Genomic DNA, 20720 nt, shown 5'->3' with positions numbered 1-20720 from the left:
TTCTTTGGGAGCCACACAAAATTAAATGAAGGGCCCCTGAGCCGTCAATTGTCCATGACTGTGTTGGGCAGTGTTGAGCTTGAGTTTTAAAAAAAAAAAAAAAAAAGTTCAACAGTGATCAATTAGGATTAGTCAGTAACATTATAATTCAGTGTTGTAACAATATAGATGTGCGCTGGTGCTGCCCCTGCCCCTGCCCCTGCCCCTGCCCCTGCCCCTGCCCCTGCCCCTGCCCCTGCTCCTGCTCCTGCTCCTGCTCCTGCTCCTGCTCCTGCTCCTGCTCCTGCTCCTGGTGGTAATGCTGAGCAGACACAAGATGGCGGCAGTGCATCTTGTTGCTGGGTCTGGTTCATGTGAGTCAGAACTGATGACAGCAGCTACACAAACCCATGGCTCACAACAACACCTCTGTGGAGGTGTTTGAAACCCCAGTCTGTGTAGCTCAATATTATACGTCATTAACAGTAAGTACAATTGATTTATGCTTTTTTTGCTGTGGAAATGTTATTTGCGGTGAGGGTGCACACACAGGCGGCTTTACTCGACTAGTGTTCGCCTTGGTTCACTCATTAGCAACACTGGATCCTAAACGGTACATTACCAGTACTACCAGTGTTGTTATTGGAACAGATAGTGAAAGTGATTATTACCTACTGCCGAGTGTATCTAGCAATTTGCTAAAGTACCCGGTGTTATGAATGTTCTGGTCCCCGGTTTATTTTGTATCTGACTTCCGGGTACGTCCTCTGTCTAACGTAGCATGTATGCAAATGAAGCCTTTTTCGCAAAACTTTAATATATTATCACATGATAAGACATGACTCTTAATACATATAAATAGTTTATTATTATTATTATTATTATTATTATTATTATTATTATTATTATTATTATTATTACCATTCAAAGATACCAGATCGCCATGTTATGATGATCTGTAGGTTATGACCAGTACTGTAGGTTGGGTAGTGCGGAAGTGCGTCACTACTTAACATGAATACCAGTAGATGCAGAACAACAATGAAAGTCAGCAGATTAAATGTACTAGTTAAACACAGCACATGTAATTAACCTTAATGAATTAATTTGTACCCCTTTAAACCTCTGATTTGACCTGGAAACACACAGCAAATGTGTGACTGTGCCAGTGTTGTACTGCTGACATTGCATTTTTGTTTGTACATTTGTTTTGGTTTGCTGTTCCCTATTTGTGTGACAATAACCAAATTAGGTGGCATTAGGTGACATTTAAACAATGTGGGTGTAGACGATCAAACCGATGCAGTGTTGGGTTAGTCGGTTTGTACGGCGGGTTTTCTGAGCACCTGATACCTCCTGATCTGCTCCTCACCTGGCCCACCTTTCATTTATCATCAAGTGCACACACTTTACAAACTCCATCATTCATTTGCTTAGTTAGGATGTTTTAAGTCAGACTAAAGCCCATGATAAAAACAGCATACTCAATATATCACTGCCTGTAAGTTAGGTCTATCTATGTCCTTGCATGTCCTAAATGTGACCTTCAACTGGTTCTTCTTGTCTTTGGCTGAAATCCTTCTCCATTTGCCCCTTCTTTTTCCTTCTATTATTAATGGTCCCATGTGGTGTAAGGCTGCCACTTACTGAGAAGAGGAGAGGATGGATGGATGGATGGATGGATGGATGGATGGATGGATGGATGGATGGATGGCTGGATGAAGCTTACGCACACACACTGCAGGCACGTTCTGAACCCATCTTATACAAACCCTGCGGAAACAAACAGAGCAAGCCATGGAAACAAACTAGTGCGGGGATTTAGGAATAAAAAAAACAGAATCGGAATGCCAACATTTTTGTAACGGTTCTGGAACCGGACGTACGGAACCGGTTCCTATTTGGAACCGGTTCTCGGTGCCCAACCCTATTTACCGGTAACCTCTGCCAATATGTAGAAGTCCAGAAAAGGCCTCAGCACCTTCTATATTCGTTAAAGTTGCTTTGCTTAAATCCTGTCTTATCCTCTCGCATGTTGTTCTTAAATGAAATTGAAAATGTAACTTGATCTGTTCTTCTCTGTGGTTTCACTTTATTATCACCACCATTTCCCATCTGCATGCTATAAATCCTTCTATAATTTGTTATATTTCTACATATTTCTGTTATCGTTCATGTTCTGTTGACATTGTAACTGATATTTAATTCCAGTTATAAAAGTGGTTTATATATTTTTTTCGAAACATAAAAAGTAATGAAGTGATGGATCTCAGTCTTTAGCTGAGCTTTTCTATTCAAGCATGCATATTTCTATGCACTATTACATGTTGAGTTAGTGGGCATTAATCAGTCATCAGCACTTATATCTGATATAATCTGTAAAGTGTTTGTTTAGGTTACATAATCCTCCCATTATTTAATCATTGCATGCCACTTGTTGTATGCACACCTGCTCTTAGCACACGTGTTGTTTCCTACTCATGCAGAAGCTTCCTTTATTCTATCAATGTTCATTGGGGTTTTTTTTTTTAAAGGAAGGGAATGATGTTAAACTTGTTCTGTGTACCTCGCTGACTCACTGAGAGTTGAACGTCTCCAGTGTTGGCCATTCTTATTGTCTTCATGGACGCCTGCTCTTCCTTATCTATGTAGGCTCCATTAAGAGCTCATCACACAGCCTGCACATACACACCAGCTGGATGGTCGAGTGTTACGGTGGAGCCCAATGGATCATCATGGTAAATAATATTCCAGCTTTCCTTTTAATTTGATTGATGTAAGAAAAGAACAGCTGACTATTAGCAATGCTTTTGTGCAGAGGTGGAAACTTTAGGAACCTTATGATTGGATTAAGATTGTAGGGACTGTGATTTAATATGAATTGATTAACAATGCATCTCAATGCACATTTTCACAGCATTTATTCGTGTCTCACCGTTCTCACTGATGAATTGCTGTTTTTAAGAACATAGCATTTGCATTCAGACGGGTGAAAAATTGACCTCTTTTACCTTTTATTAAACCAGCAAAGGAAATGTATAAACTGTTCAGTTAGAGCTGCACAGTAAAGTGACAAAGTAGCAGCTTCCTTGCTTGTAACACATACAATACAATACATAAACACTTAAAACAAAAAAGGGTGCTCTAAACCACGGTTTTTCCACCACTGTGCCATGGCACAGTTGTCTGCCGTGACAGAAGGACTGTTATGCTGTGGGAAAGTATTCAATTTCACGTAATTATTATCAAAAACATTTTTGAAAACTTGTTCATTTGTGATTAAAGAAAATAAATTTATTAAAAAGAATGGCCCCTCCCCGTCCCAAAGCGAACAGACATAATAATAATCTATTTATATATTATACATTATAAAATTATATAATGTGAAAAAAATACAAATAAACAAAACAATATTTAACAGAATAAAGTTCAATTGTAGTTCTAATCATATTTAATGTTTTTTTAAAACTTACATGACGTGTATCAAGTATGAAAGATAATAAAATAATTAAATAATTCCTATTAAACATTTTTTTAAGAATGACTGCCTATTGTTGATTGCACTTTTTATTAGAAAGAAGAAATATGAAATATCAAAACTTTTCTTTGTGTTTGTTTAATTCCTATTCAAGGCACTTTGATAAGAATGACTGTATATTGTTAAAAATAGGCTACAGTGTTAATTATGTTATAACATTTTTGGTTGGCGTTGTGCCTTGGGATTCTTTTCAATGAAAATATGTACCTTGGATTAAAAAAAAAGTTTGAAAAACACTGCTGTAAAATATTGTTATGTACAGTTGATTATAAGCAGCTCAACCATAGTGCTTCAAAATGCCCATTAACATTCCTTCTACAGTATTTTGTGTAAATGCGTTATTTGAATTGTATGCATCGATTATCGATTACCGTGTCTGAATGATGAATGATGCATTGATGGATTGATAGTTTCTCCCACCCCTACTCTTGTGGGTGTTTGTGTTTTCTTGCCGGGGATGTCTGAAGTTAGATTTTAGACTGTAATGATGGAGAGAAAAAAAATCAAAGGATGTTTTTATTGCTGGTAGTAGTTCCAAGTTTAAGTATTTCTTTTCTTCCTCAGGTCAGCTTGAGAAGGAGGGCAGCATGAAGTCACAGGATCATGAGGGCGGAGTCAGTCTTTGTGATAACCTGCTGGACTCCACAGCTCTCACTGTCCAAACTCAAAACCTCAATGAGGCAAACACACTCATACAGACACAAGGCCTCCCTCCTTCAGGAGCTGTGGAGGGAGGAAGGTGTGGCCTCATCCATAGATCGTCCCCAAATAACAATGGGAGCAGGGAACAGGTGGAGAAGAGGAAGGTGGGAGACAGTGATCCAAGAGGAGAGGAGGAGGAGGATGAAGATACTGATGAGGTGATGAAGGAAGATGAGGAGGAGGAAGAATCAGAGTCAAGTTGCTTGAGTCACTGCCAGTCTCCAGACACTCCAATGACAGACTCGTCTTATTCAGAAACAGGTAGGATACAGAAAGACTTGCACTGGTACCAGTTATCTTTAAAGACTGTGTAAAGCAAATTCTGACCTTTTCTTCTAAACACATTAAATAGGTCATAAATATATTCCTTAAAACATGTAAAAAGCCACTCAACCATTTCAAATGTAATTGTGCAGCTAGGCTTCACAAACTGTGATTCAAATTTCTGTGTTCAGGATTTAATGGGCGGGTCAAAAATGATAGCCTCATTACGTAAAGGAGCCCTCATTAGCATAAACCCGACCTGATTGCTGAAGCACACCAATCTTCCGCTGCCTCCAGCGGGCGCGATATGGCCCCTAGCCGAAAACAAACCACATATTCGGACTCGGGAATAAAACACGTCAGCTGGTGCCACATTTTCCATCAAATGAGCACTTTTATACACTGCAATTTTGTTTTTACGCCTCTAGCGGGCGGAGTTTTGACTCATGCACATATTCGGTTTTGAGATGCACATATTCGGACTTGGGTGGAGCAGACCTTTCTGCTGACTTTTGCAAGCACTATCGATGCTGTAGGAGCTTTCACATTTCACACTCTCGCCCATAGACACAGTACAAGGAGGCGGTGCCCTTCCCGCGTGTGGGCGTGGTTCCATCTTGTCTAACTGACACGCCCCCAGCGTCTCAGAACAGAGAGAAGTGCTTGTTTTTCCATGATTTTGAGACCTAATTTTTATATACTTAAATTTGGCTCAGTGGTCAATGACACATTTCTGTGGTGTGACAAACTCATAACACACATTTATTTCTCGTACTTGACCATGTGGGGGCAGCACAACACTAAAACATCAAAATATTCATATTATTATTAATTATTTACACAATGAACTATAAACATTAGCATCTGTTTGGAGTTTCTCCTGGGTCCTCATAAAACTATGTATCTCAACAAAGAGAACATGCTCTGCTTTCACTCACTTTACTTTATTCTGTCAAGAAACTTTTACAGTGTTGTAAATAACAGACTGAATGTCGTTGTAAAGGCAGGCGTTGAGCTCAATATTTAATTGATTATTTTTGTTCTTTTAGGCCTACTGTTGTTCCTTGTTTGACTATTATTTTGACAGTTTTATTGTATATGGCACGTCTATAATAACAATTATTTATCTCTTTTAAAATGCAAAACTAACAGTTTTCTTTGTACAGGCTAGTAATAAACAGTGACGTACTTTAGCTTCCACTTCCAAAAATGTTTACTCACAAGTAATGCAATTTAATTTAGTCAGATTAACTATCATTCATTTTGTTCATTTTGTTCCCAAAATATGTACAGTAATTACAATTAAATCCAAACCATTTTATTATTACTGTCAAAACTGCCTGAGTTTTACTCGGCTTTGTGACAGGACATTGCAGATAATTAATTTTTGTATACGTTACATTATGAATTATCTGCATTCCACCATTTCCCTAAAAAGCAGTGATTAACTGCAGCACAGCTCCAAGAGAGTATCTCTCAGTTGAATGTGATGTTACAGGTGGGGTTTTCCAATTACCGCTGGTTTGTGTTAGCTGACTGGTTAGAAACCTGCCTCTCTAACCTTTAGGCCACAACGGCCTGTGTATTAATAACTGAGCATTGACACATCCTTCTCCACATCAGTAGGTGGCACAATAAGATGTTATTATGGCCCTTTGCAAACTCTCTGACTCAATAGAAGGTGACTGTTATTTATAAAAATAAACTAAAAATGTGTCAAATTATGTTTGAAAAATGTTGAATGGATTGGGCATTCTTGGATAAACTAAAAATTAAAAAGTCACAATACTAACTTTGAAGAATAAGGCTTTTATAGTAATGGTGTTCCGATCCGATATTGATGCCGGTCCGTATACGTACTGTGATAAATAAGCAGTTTTTAGTAGATTTATTGAGGTTATTTAATATTTTTCATCTTTATTTATTTTTATTCAATTGTAGGATGTTCTTATGTTTAAAGTTAAAACGTATGTAGCCCATTGGTTAATAATAAATGGGTCAGTTTTTCCTCATACCTACTGTTGTTGATTAATGTCTTTTGTTTGAGTAATATCACTAGATCTAGCCTTTTTTTAACATCCCACACTATAGAATAAGTAATGAAAGTGTGTATGATTTGTGCTGATATGGCATCGGACCAATATCGATATTGGCCAATACGCAAGGCTACAATATGTGTATTGTATCAGCACACCCCTGTCATATACATGATAGCTGTACAATTGCACAACATATTTGGTGAAACAGAAAAAAGCAGCACTGAACTCATGGTGGGGCTTAGTCACCAGTGTAATGCTTGGACTTTGAGTGGTCAGCAATCTGGATTAAGGTCATGGTTTGTGACGCTGCTGATGTCATTGTGATCACATGAACAACAGGAACGAGGGGGGGGCCTCGATCAGACGGTGGGGTATTATGGGTAAAGTGGGAAAGAAGGAGGAGGAGGGGGAAACCAGTCAAGACTAAGGTCCTCTCCATTGTCTCTCTCTATTATTTGTAAATTCTTGTTCTCTCTGATCAGTCTTTTTCCCCCTCTACAGGTAGTCTGTTGGAGTCCTCGTGTCCTCTCAGCTCTGGGACCAGTCAGGAACCCTCATCGCCCACCATAAAAATGGCCAGCTCTGTGGAAACGAGCCAAAGTGATGCAGATGTTGACGTCCACACCTCTGACCCTGCACCCATAACAACCTCCATCACCTGCACAGACGGACCCGCCTCCACCCAAGGGCCTTTATGTTCAAGCTCTCAGACCACAGGCTCAGACCACAGGCTCAGCCACATGGACCCAGCTGCCTCAGAGTGTATTACACAAAGTACGGACATGGTTGACAAAATGATCCCATACACACAGCCCACCTTTGAATGCGGACCCTCCATAACACAAGTGTTTAAAGGTTCATGTGCAGGAGGTATCACCTCAGAAGTAGAGACAATAGTCCTAAACACAGGATGTACCCCCATTATTACAGAATCCTCCTCCACCTCAGGACCTGTACCTTCAAACTGGGAACACATTAGATCTGCTCCAGTGACCACGTCTGCCCCAGTCTCCACCTGCAGCACAACACCTATTCCAAGCTCTGCTCTGCTGGAGTCTCTGGAGCAGCTCGCACTAAGAGGAGATGACCACCAACTCCCATATTACCTTCACCAGGTAATATCTACATATCTACATCTGCAATCTGTGTTCATCATTTCCCATGTTCACTTTTCTATGTAATGCCTTTTTTCTTGTTCTTTTTAATTCGTTAAATTAAAGTTCACTATTTATTCATCCATCCTTACATCACAACCATCCAATCAGAACACTCCTCTGCACCCCAGGCATGGGAGTCTTCTAGACACACTCTATAAAAGTACACGCTCTGTCAGTTTCTATGAGCTTGTTTTTTTCCTCATACACTCAAATTTGCGTGACTGAACACGTATGTGACAAGGTGTGTCTTTTTTTTTTTTTTTTTTTCCCCCTGTCAGTTTTATGTCTCCACTGAGCACACGTGACCTTTACTTACTGCAGATGTTCATGGTGTGTTTGTGGGGATGAGTTTCTGATTTTGAGTACAGCATAGGGCTGGGCGATTTTGCCTAAAAAAAGAATCTCTGATTTTTTTTCCAATGCACTTAAATATGACTGCATACATCTGATATATTGTCAAAAGTGCAACTGTATTGCTGTGATTGTCCTCAAGAGTTAAAATGCATAGAATAATCCCAAAATAAGAAGTAAATGAGGCTCTGTCATTCAACAATTTCAAGCTTTAACTCAGGTTTAAGCAAAAGTGCAAGAGCAACTTCACAGTAGCTTAAATTTTCTGATTAAGAAATCAGATAACTACATATTCTATAACATATAACATTACAATTAAAGAAATAATAAACTCATGCATCTCGGCATAGTGCGAATAAAAATTAAACATGCCTGTAGCACACATATAACCTACTCAAAGGGTAAACACATGTAAACAAAGAGGGGGCTAGCTTACATCATGCTACGGTAACCCACAAGGATGGAACGCGAAAAAGTCCAAAAAAACTGTGGTGGAAAAGAAAAAAAAAAAGTTTATATATATATATGTATTTTTTTAATTCGACTTTGCAAAACAAAAATCGTTTTTATCTACAAATTTGATAAATCGATTGAATCGATTTTTTTGCCCAGCCCTAGCACAGCATTTCACTTTCATCTGATAATATGAGCTGAGGTAATGGGAACAGTCAACAGTGAGTTGTGTTGACTACATCTTTGTAATGCAGGCTCAATTGAAAAGCAATATGAGTAATCTGGTCAGTGTTGCGTAATGAATTATTATTGGTCTTGCAATGAGGGAAAAACTCCAATATGAAACATTTCTTTTTCTGTTTTCATTTCGGGGCTGTAAATTGATCTGGCAATTTAACTTGCATATTCCCCACCAAAAAAACTGGACACATAGTATACAGGTTGTACACTGACACAAAGAAGTTTATTTGTAATGTAAAAAAAGGAAGTTTTTTTTTATTTAAACTATTTTGACCTCATTAGATTACATTACATGTTTTCTGATTAATTGGTAGATTAATAGATCATTTAATCTCTTTATTAATTGAATTTCAGTTCTGCCAAAATGATGCCTTAGACAATAATAATAGTGCTATTACTCAATGGTAATCATGTAATTATGTTTGTGGTATAATGAGCAATAAATGAAATTGGATTGTTAATGAATTACAATAATAATTAATGCCTTTGACACCAGGCAGAGGCCCATGGTGCGTAAATGTACCGGTACCTTTAACATGACTTTACGAACACAGATCGGGGAGAAGAAAAAACGTGTAAGCAATGACATAAGCAAGTGCAAAAATCAAAGTCCAAAGGCAAAGACGTCCAACAAAAGATCCCAAGAAAAATAAATGAGCTCACAAGCAGCACAATGTGTTTTTATGGATTTCAGGTGCGTTGGTGGTGTGTTTAGGTGCATATTGTGTTTAAAAATGTACACTGCATTCCTGTATTATAACAGAAAAGTGACAGTTATATAACCTCTCCACCACGTCAGTACAATTACTCAGAAAGGTCAATAAGTTGGCACCACCTTCGCTTCATCATGAATATAAAAGCAATTTGTACGTACCCACCTTTTAGAGTTTCTCCCTCCTCCTCCAAACTATAAGCCCCCTCCTCCCCCCCATGCACACACACATGCACTCTCTTATTCTGTGGGACAACTTGAAAGTGACACTTGCTGAACAGAGGTAGTAGGCTTTCACTTTTTTCAGCTGCTGTTTCTCTTCAAATTCTCACTTTCCCTGTCAGTCTTCTTTGGACTTGTTGCAACAGCTCCCGTCTGTGTTTCCTCTCAGCGATTAGCTTGCTGGTTTTTTTTCTCCTCCGCTTTGGTTAATGATCATTGAGGCTGCAGTTACACAGCTGCAGCATTGTTTTCCTAAATGGTTTTCTCCCCCAACTTTTTTTTAACTTTTTCACAGATGAGATGCAAAGGAACTACGGCAAGATTTTAGCCCTTCGCTGAGTTGTTCCCTTAAAGCTGTTTAGGCAACAGACATGGTGCTAGTAAATGTTGTCATTTCTTGTTTTCTCTGCAGATTGCTGAAGCTCTTGTCATTCAGAAGGACTGTATCCTTATGTCGCTCCTGGTGTGTATTTAGATTTATATTGATATATTTCAACATTTATTATTTATTATTTAATTTTTTACTGTAATTTTCCATAGTGTCTCCATTTGTCTAGATTACAGCTTTAGCGTCATTCTTCAAAAAAGGAGCAGGAGAGAACAGAATGAATGAGTTTGTAGAAAAGGGAGTGGAAGAGAAAATGACAGCATCGGAGAGAATATCTGATGTGAACAACTGAACATAGACTGAATAATTGTATTTGAATCGGTGTCTTGCAAAGTATCAAGCGGACATCACAGGCGTGCGGTGGGGGGCACTTCTCCCTGACCCTGGGTGAAGCACACAGGGGTGTGTGAATGTGTTTGTTTTATTGTTATACCTATGGTAGTACTGGTGGCACCTGCAGACCCTGGTCTACTGTACGGGATAATGCTCGTACAGAAGATGAATGATTGACAAAGTAACAAAGCAGGACAGAAGTATTTAAAACTGGTGTTAGCGTTAGTGATCATGACAGATGGTGCCAAACTAACCATTTACATAAAGTGAGATAACAGGGTTTGAAAATGTATTTAAGATAGTAAGCACTAGTATGGGTTGATGAATAAATATTGGTGAGTAGAAACGAAAAGAAGATCAAGCAGGGGAATGAGCATGAGTGAGAATATGTATGTGAGGAATATGTTAGTGTAAACTATGTGTGTAGAGTGGGTTGGGTTAAGAGAGAACGCATTGAACTATGTCAAAGGAGGATTGTGCTTTGACTGCTTATATCCATAAACATGAGCCTTTATCCTGGACCACTTTGTCCTGTTTTATTTATCTTTATGCTAGTTCCTGCCTTCATTTCCTTTCCTTTTTTTTTTTTTTACAAATGATCTGTTCATGTTTTCAACTGTATCAACTCTGTTTGTAGAAAGCTGAAGCTTTTAGAATTTTTGCACGTCCTGCTTTTTCTATCTTTGTATCTGTGTATGGATTACTTAACCTGTGGCATCCAGACCAGCGGGCATTATGGTGCATCCAACTAGAAAGACTTTATCACCAAAGAGTGTTGGACAACCTGAATGCACTCCAGGAGCAGTGGGGTAATACACAACACGCTGATGCACACACAACAAAGAATAGAATATAAAATAGAAATGATCAGCTTTGATCCTTGTTTGCTTTACATTTTAGAATCAAACTGTAGTTGGAGTCTTACATTCAGCGGTTTATGCTGATATGTAAAGCCTCCAGATTACTGAATGTCATCTTTGTCATTGCCCACATGCAGAACACAACTCCATCAAACGACTTTAGCCTCAGAGAGGAGGCAGTAGCTACATACATACAGTATGAGTGTACAATAATCCTTGTTCAATGTTTCCTTATGCACATATTGTAAAGTTACATTTAGATGTGTAGTAATGTGCTACTGTGGTGTCTGGTGTGGGGAAAAAGCTGTATATTTAACTTTTGAAAGAACTCATGCCTACACATGGAGCCCCATTTAGTCTTTCAAACAGCATCAGATCCACTCTGCAAAGTTTTCAAAGGGAATCAGCTTGAAGGTTTTTCCATCTGCTTGGTGAACTAACCAGAGTCCGTCTGTAGAAGTAACTCTCCTCAAACCCTTCTCATTCTGTTATCTGGACTGAATCAATGATGTTTGAATCAGGATTCATTCCCAGCCACTTCGAGGATTTCTGTACTTTTAAACTCCATACTATTAGGATAGTTCTTAATGATATTGGTTGTACTTTTGTGGTTAAACCCTTTTATTTTTTTATTTATTAACATTAAGAAAATCTTGACCAAACCTTCTGCTTCATTTGCAGGAATGGCCGTTATCTCTTAATGCTTATCTGTCTCTGTGTGTTACACCAAATTAATTACTCATCCAGGATTAACAGATTTAGAGGATTTACGTTTTTTTACTTCCACCAAGGAAGTCATATTTTCATTTGCGTTTATTTGTTTGTTTGTCTGTTAGCAGGCTTACTCCAAAAGTACTTAATACATTCAGAGAGAATTTTAACCAAAGATAGACCTTACGCTATGGAAGATTCATTACAAATTGGAGGGATCCGGATCAATATATTGCTTCTGGATCAGTTTGAAAAATCAAAAAAGCCCTATATCTCATAATTGGCAAAATTGTAAAAAAAAAAAAAATCATATCTCGGTGGGTAACCGATCTTCATGAAATTTAACCAAAGTTATGTTGGGTTAGTTGCCTTTAATGTGTTGACTTTAAAGGATCACTGATCCAGATAACTGTGAATATCTGGCAGCTCTTGTTTTCTTTTATTCTAATGGGTAAACCGCTGTTATATCTATTAAATCATACATTTAAATTGGCAGCTTGGTGGTTGATTATTATTATTATTATTGGGAATTTTTAAATGTATCTGCCCCACAAGGAGAAAGTTTAGTAAACCCGGGTCTCCCTAAAGCTAGCGGAGTAATTATGGATTAGTGATTAGCACCCGACTGAGGTAGTTCAGATGGTGTCATTTTTTAACGTGTGCCAAAGAAACTCTGGAGATGCCCCAGAAATGATTCTAGATCCCCCAACATCTGCTGGAAATGTTGTTTTTGCAAACAGTCTTAGTTTACAGATTTTTTTTCCCACACCTGCCTGAATCTGCTCGATTTCTTTTTTCAGATTGGACCGTGACTGAGTCTAATTCTTGTGTTTCTGTCACAGAGAGTCAGTGTAGAAGGACATCTCCTGATCTGACAACTCAACAACTGGATACTCTTAAAAACATCTGCCAGACACACACACGGTCAGTCAATATTTGTGTTTTTTAGCTCCTGTTATCCAGTGGAATAAATGAGGGAGTTGAAATATCAGGAAAACTACGAATATTTTTGGTTCTGGGCCCTAAAGTAGATCTCATTACTATATTGCAGTGCTTTTTGGTGTGTATTTGTATGATACAATTGATGTGTTGTCATATGTTGACACATTCAGAGTCATAGAATTTTCAATTCAAGCAAATTTAGCTATTTTGAATATATGAATCTTCTGAATCTGAATCTGAATGAACATGAAACACGTTGATTATACTTGCCACACACACTTTGACAAGCACCCGTGCACTCTGTGTAGAAATCCCTGCCTCACAGTGTAACTGTGTGCATCTGTTGGTATTACTTTGAGCTAGTATACCTCAGTGTGGCTCACACTACGATGGTAAAAGCATATGGTCCTCAGTGGCTACTGCTGCACTTTGAGATATTTGAGCCTCTTGCACCGCTAAGGTTTCATTTGGCTCAGCCTGAGTACACACACACACACACACACACACACACACACACACACACACACACACACACACACACACACACACACACACACACACACACACACACACACACACACACGTTGTTATAACCAGGGAAATGTATTGGATCTAATATTAGAAATCAAGCAAAGTGTCACCTACCTTTTGCGTTTTCATTTACTCAAACCAAGAACTGACTAGAAGCTCCCACCCTCTCCTTTTATCTCTTTATTTTTTCTGATTATAGACCGAGGACAAGGGATGCTGAGGTAAGTTATTTTTAGCTTTGGATGTGGTACAATATTTAAGTTACTAATATCAACAAAAAAGTCAAATCCCTGAGCCACAGGACCTCAATTTGCATTAAAGTATGTAATTAATGTATGAATGATAATTTATTCCTATGTGTGTTAATGTGCATACAGTGTAGGACTCCTGACTTTTTGAGACCCAAGTTTGAAGCAGGTGAGTAATCGCAATGTGCTTCCAATGGAATATTATGCTAAAAATAAGACTTTCAGGTGTGCTGTGGATATTTTTGCATCAATACTATCATAAGTGTGAGCTTTCCCCGAAAGTCAGCACTTTACGTTTCCCATAAAACTTTTACCATGTCCTTTCATGCAGCCAATCAGGTGGAAGAAGGAATGGAGCACAGAGCAGAAGAGTCCTCTAAGACAGTCATACCCTCCATTAACTCTTCTGAAAGGCCCAGTTCCCCAGAGAACTCAGGACGGGACAGGGAAGACCCAGGCAGCGTCTCTTGTGGCGCTCTAGCAGAGGAGGCCGTCAACCAGCATGAAAAGGCAGAGGGAGGGGCGGGGCACACCACTGCTGTCATCGGAAATGGTCTACACCCCTGTACAGCTGGAGGGATGGATCAGTCCATCTCTGCAGAGCAGCAGGGACAGGATTTAGATTCAGCCCAGAAAACAGAGACCGACGTCGAAGAGGAGAGGGATGTGGAAGGGGCAGTGGGGGCTTTAGAGATGGAAGATGAAGAAGAAGAAGAAGAAGAAGAAGAGGAGGAAAACATGGAAAGAGAGTCTTCTTTTTGTAAGAAAGCTCTCCCAGTAGAGACACTGGTCAGTGGAACTGCTGTAGAATTACAAGTGCTGCACCAGGATGAGTTACATCAAGAGATGCAAGATAAAGAAACCCAGCTTTGCCACAAGACCCACGTATATACGGTACTATATTATTCCATGTTTTCACTTACCTTAGCTGTAAAAGTAATTTGTTTTAATTGATTTCAGTGAAACAATCAGGAAAACCATGCCTCTCATAACAAGACTTGCATCACAGTTTTTAGTTTTAGTGGTTTTGAATGCTTTATGGTGACTAATACAAGCCTTGATTCTATTAAAACGCTCCAGTTTCTATCTCAGCTTTTGAACTGTTACTGATGTGAGTATTTTGTTTATTTATTTATGTATGTATGCATCAATAAACCATATTCTCATAAATCAGATTAATCTACAGAGAACAAAGCAGCTTTCATTGCTCCTGCCTTAGCTTTTAAAGCTAGAATCTGTGTTGATAAATAAATACCCACAGGGAAGCAGAGTAACAATAGCTATGCACTGAGAAGTCAAGTCATAATTGTCTTTTATCGCTACTGCAGGAGAGTGCAGACGTCTGCTTAGAACCAGAAGCTCCCATTTCGCATGAGTTCAATGGAAGGCAGCAAGACCCACAGGCTGAAGAACTGCTGGAGGAAGAACTGCTGGAGGAAGAGGAGGAAGAGGACTATGACGAGGATGTAATGAGAGAAGCTCCCTTACTGGATAACATGGCCAAACTTATCAGTATAGAGGAGGTGTGTACACTGGGAACGTGTCTTGGTTAGCATAAAGGATGGTGTGCCTCTACCAGTATAGTTTGTTTCCTGTTTCAGTGTTGAATTTTAATCGATTTATTATTAACTTTTTGTAACATCATCTGAAAACACTACAGCAGATCTCACTTATCCATAACTGGACCATTAGATGGCCACCACGTCAATTTGGCCTAAGAACTTTATATAGACAGGATATCATGATGTGGAAACAGCTCTAAAGTCTTTAACCATTACTGAGATATTAATGGTATGGATTTAGTGATGTGAAAGCCATTTTATCGCTCAGTCTTCTGTTCACACAGGATGTAGATTTGCTCCAGAGATTTGTTGCATCAACAGTGGAAAGTGGAAGTAGTCATAGTAGTTCTCTGTTTCAGATCACTGTACTGCAGAAATGGGCAGCTGGTGGCCCAGGAGCCAGTTGTGGCCCTCAGTCTAATTTTTTGCAGCCCCCAGAGCAAATCCCCCAAAATTGTAATTCAAGAATTTGGAAGGCCCCGTGTGAGCCGGAGATAGGCACAGGCAGACCTCCGTGACAAAGTGGGTCCGAAAATGGACTGATGGAATAAGTTCGAAGGAATATGAAGCTTTTCCAAATTCCAAAAATACACCAAAAAACAACACAATACAGAATAGCTCCAAAGACACACGAATTGTTAACAAAATTACACAAAACGACAGGAAAATACAGAAAGCAACGATACACAAAGTGACCCCGAAAACAGACAAAATGACAGAAAAATATTCAAAATTACAACACTAACCCCAACCAGTCACAGCAGATGGCTGCCACCTCTGAACCTGGTTCTGCTGGAGATTTATTCCTGTTAAAAGGGAGGTTTTTTTTCCCACTGTCGCTAAATGCTTGTTCATGTGGATTTGTTGGGTTCTTTCTTTCTTACTATGAATTTTATATTTTGTTAAGCGCGTTAAGATGACTTTGTTGTAATTTTCGCTGTATAAGTAAAGTAGATTTGATTTATATATATATATATATATATATATATATATGGGAAACATGAATTACACTGTTATAAAAATTCAGAGACAAATAGAACAAGAGTGAAAGGGTGTTAAAGGCTAGTACGTATGTGTAGTTGTCTAAATCAGTTACAGTAACTAACTCTTTCAATGTGCATAATGTGAGGATGTTTTGCCTGGTAGTGTCTGACATCCACAGAGATAAAACTTTCATATTTCAGTTACACAGGACTAACCATTGGCTTTGTGTGCTGCTACCTAGTGGCTGATACAGTGCACTCCCAGCCATTAATAGAAGCTCTTCTATTCTGCGCATCTTATTGTCTGTTCCAGATGTCTCCAGCCTCTGGACTGGTTTCCATATTGAAGAAGCGAAATGTTTGCGAGGACGCAGTGAGCACACCCGCAACTTTTGAAATGCAACCTCAAAAACCCAGGGCCAAAAGACGAGTACGCTTCAAAGTTGCAGATGACGGCTATGACCAAGGTGTGTATCAGTGCCCCATTGTGGGCGGCAGTACAGACTCCTTCCTTTAACCTTTTTCTAATGCACCCTTTGACTCGTCTTTAGATCTGGGCAGTGCGGACTCCTGTCTGCTCCTCTTCCTCCTCTGTCTGGTGACTGTCGTGATCAGCGTTGGTGGCACTGCCTTGTACTGTGCTTTTGGTGATGCACAGTCCTCCGTCTGTCAGGACTTCTCCAGAAACGCAGACTTCTACTTTGGCCAGATACAGCACGTGATAACTCAGATCCAGCACTGGTTTGCTCTGGGATTATAGCAGAAAAGTTAGCGACAACCCTCAGGAGCCACTGGCCTGTCACTGCAATATCCTGATTCTTCTGAGAGAGCGTTCTCTGAGGTACTGGTGTCAGATGATGGTGACTTTACTGTAGCAAAACATCTACATGGTCGTTACATGTGATCCTCCTCGCCTGAAGTTTTATTGTTCTGGGGAAATGGAAATCTCTCAGCCGTTGGACAGACATTCTTATGTAACATGAATTTAAAAAGAGATGCAGTTAGTGGAGGATTAGACATTACTATGTCCAAACCCTGCCTCACATCAAGTCAAACACTCAAAAGATAGAATCAGAAATACAGAATGTGACTCAAATAAGCTTTGTAATGCAAGAGTTATAAAAATCGCATAGATTGTAAAAAGATACTCTTATGAGGAATAACATTGATGTAACAGCAGTTTTAAGTTGTTAAAATGTAAAAATACACAAAGTTTGTAGGGTTTGCTTTGAACTGCACAAAATCAAACGGCCACAGTTGGGGTTTTACAAACTGCTGCATTAACTGGTGTTACTTTTTATTGTTGTTTTTTAAGGAACAAACCATTGAGTGTTTTACTACGTGTCTTAATACTTCTGAATGTTTGGATTCATTTAAAATAATAAGCATCTGTGTGTCCTCAGACTTCTGCGTGGTAGAAGTTGGTTTTGTATTTTCTAATCAAGCTGCTGATGACAAGCGATCATATCTGTGGAATGTTCACTGTTGTCAGCTTCTGTGACGGCAGACTGCAGTAGCAGCAGTTCATCAGTGATTCTATGTGTGCTGGTTGACAATACACAATGTGGACATCTTTTCCCTGCACCTGTGTAAAGTGGAGTGATTTGTCAACATCTATTAGCAATGAGCCCTCACAGCCAGATATGAAAAATGTTTTGTTTTTTTCCCATACTGCAGTAACATTATTTAGGTGTGTATTATATGTTTGCTTTTTTTTTTATCCCCCTGGTTTGTTTGAGTGTCTAGAAAAACAAATCACAATGTAATTGTGAGGCAGCAGAAAGTAATTCCAACTAATCTACAAACTAGAACCAGGTTTTTGGTCATGCAGATCCGCTTAAGCTTCTTTTGTTGCACTAAAATGACATTAATGTACTTTTATTAGCTGCAGTTTTTCGGTGTTGCAACTATTGGCATCAGTGTTTCTCAAGCTAAAGGAAATGATTCCTGAGATGCCTGTAGATTCACAGTCTCATTGTACGGAGAAGTTACTGCAACCTTCATTTTATCAAAAGACAGTTTGTCTTCACTTCTCAATAGATTTGCATTTCTTCATAGTGAGAAAATTATTCTTATGACGACAGCTGTAAGTAGACGTTTGCTTATCACCCTGGCATGTTTTGACTGCTGTGTGCAGTTTTCTTTAAATCAATTCACAATGCTGACTTGTTGCCTTATCCCCTGTTTTTGAATTGGACTGGATGGATTTGAACATTTTCTTTTGGATAGTAAAATGTGGCTTTAATATTGCAGTGTGCCAAGGTGCAAGGTCAGACTGTTAAGGTACACCCCCAAAAACAAGTGGAACCATCTCGTTCGAAACCATGTGCTCACAGTTGATTCAATGCAGAAATGGACTTGGACAGAAACGAGCACAATTTACTCCTCTGATTATTTACAGGTCCTCAAATGGAAACTTTGTTTAATGCATAGATTGTAACAACTGTCAAAAGAATGTCTAAATATGTACAACAACAAAAAACAACACATATTTTGTGAAAAGTTTAAAAAATTTGACATGATTTGTGTTGTACATAGAAAAAAGCAGACCAGTTTTCAGCAAAACCGATTGAGACTGAGGTGCAGCGTTGTAGGAATGTAAAAGTGATGTGTTTAAGACACCTCACTGATGACATCATTGTTTTTCATTTGATCCACAGTAGTTTGTGACTATTGGGAGAAAATGTGGCCTTCAGGGGGGAGGGGTATTTTTTTCTGTGTCACTATTAGCTAAGTCTGTTTTGTGTCTCCATTTCTGTTGTAGAAGAGTAGAGTTTAAATGACACCATCCCCTGAGCTCCCATTTCTATGCTCTAAAGCCTATTTTATTCACTTTAATGGTTAATGCAATTCAAAATTTCCAGTAATTTGGGTTTTTATTATATCTATGGTGTATTACATGATTTAATAATGCAAGTATTGGTTTTGTGCTCTTTCCCTGTGTTTTCTGTTGTAGTGGATGCTGAAATATCACTGAAAGTTATTTACTGGAAAAAAGAAAAGAAAAAAGAAACCTTGTGTAAAACCATCCACTCAACTTGTCCTACCTTACCTATGCAGATTCATATGACATTTTGTTATTTTGTTTTTGTTTAAATGCAATATTTTCTTTGAGATTAGGGAGTTTCTGGTTTGTAAAGTGTGTGAGATTCATCAGTTTTATTTGCACATGTCGTCTGGCTGGTTCAGATGGCAATCCTTTTCAATGGGTCTTATTTAAATGTGTTTTAATTATTTATAACATTAAGGGTTTTTAAGTGATTATGGTTCAGTTGTTTTTCTTGATTGCAATGAATCATCAAGGTTTTCACCTCATTCATTACTGGTGTAAAGAAATGATGAGCGTTCTCTGACTCATGCTAACAAACACTCTTGTTTTTGGTTTTTTTCTATATTTTATGTTCTAAAAAATCTCAGAAACCTTTGTTTGTAGAAACGGATGTCAGTCTCACCTTTTCACTCAAAGATTGTCAGAGTTCTTTATGGTATTTTGATATTTTATGAATTACATTTAAAGTTACTCATTTGTGTTTAACAGATAACACAAAATATTAAAAAAACAATAACAGATTGATTGACCTGTCACTTCATTTAAAAAATAAATAAATAAATGGTATCACATACAAATCTTTGTAATTTGTATTTGGGAAAATGTATCTGTTGTAAAGTGTTAAAAAATGTAAAAAAAAAAAATTGGATTGAGCGTTTATTGTGTCTCTTCTGCAACATTACTACATTGTGGTGAGACTGTAGTTTGGTATTGGTCTATTTTTACTGTAGGACGAAACCTAAACCTTATAATTAGCTGCTGTGGTCATTTTCTTAATAAAACATGTTATTTTCCTACAGAAAAACCCTTCCAAAGGCTCTTTAGTAAGAGCCTTGTAATCATCATTACATTTTAAATACTCATTTGTCTTTTTTTTGTGTTTACTGTAATGGTTTAGCCATAAACTGTGGCACCCACAATTGATTGGCATTCAATTGTTTTTTGCAAAAATAATGAAGCACAGAAAACACTTGTTTTGGCTTAGCTTTGTATGTATATATGTGTGTGTGTGTGTACATATAGATGTAATGTAGTACATTTGATGAACCCATTTATTTTTCTCTCTTGTTAATGTCATAAATTGATCTATACATATTATAATTTTACTTAAAGAATGTTTAAAAATAGACTATAAAATATTTTGATAAAAAGCCAGAAGGAGACAAAACAACAATGTTGGAAAGTTGAACACAGCTGTGAGGTTTGTTCTGCTGTCCAAAACACTCTTCACACTCTTCCTGGCTGCCCTCATGAGACACCCCTTCTTCTTCTTCTTCTTCTTCAAGTTCTAAAATAATGTATAACAGTTTTTTATAAGTATTCAGTTTCAGTTTATTTGTTTGTTTCTGTCTAACAAAAAATATTCAAATATAAATCACAATTTTAAAATATTTTTGAAGACTGAAACAGCCAGAAGCAAAATGCATATATGCCCAACATAAATAACATTCCAGTT

The 20720-nt window shown here is 38.2% G+C and overlaps 1 protein-coding gene across 1 annotated transcript; it reads left to right on the top strand.

The window, feature by feature from the left end:
* The first annotated feature begins 317 nt into the window (after nucleotides 1-317).
* cnsta (consortin, connexin sorting protein a) lies at nucleotides 318-19845 on the top strand. Its single transcript, XM_028442921.1, has 13 exons — nucleotides 318-464; nucleotides 2632-2717; nucleotides 4082-4480; nucleotides 7024-7637; nucleotides 10070-10100; nucleotides 11101-11187; nucleotides 12792-12873; nucleotides 13622-13643; nucleotides 13800-13839; nucleotides 14002-14564; nucleotides 14999-15193; nucleotides 16529-16682; nucleotides 16767-19845. The coding sequence occupies exons 2-13, from the start codon at nucleotides 2705-2707 to the stop codon at nucleotides 16973-16975; spliced, it is 2409 nt and encodes an 802-aa protein (XP_028298722.1). The 5' UTR covers nucleotides 318-464; nucleotides 2632-2704; the 3' UTR covers nucleotides 16976-19845.
* Nucleotides 19846-20720: the final 875 nt, after the last annotated feature.

This window comes from Gouania willdenowi, chromosome 3, assembly GCF_900634775.1.
Source record: "Gouania willdenowi chromosome 3, fGouWil2.1, whole genome shotgun sequence".
Lineage (NCBI taxonomy): Eukaryota > Metazoa > Chordata > Actinopteri > Blenniiformes > Gobiesocidae > Gouania > Gouania willdenowi.
The sequence above is the reverse complement of the archived record's forward strand: the minus strand, read 5'-3'. Positions and strand labels throughout refer to the sequence as shown.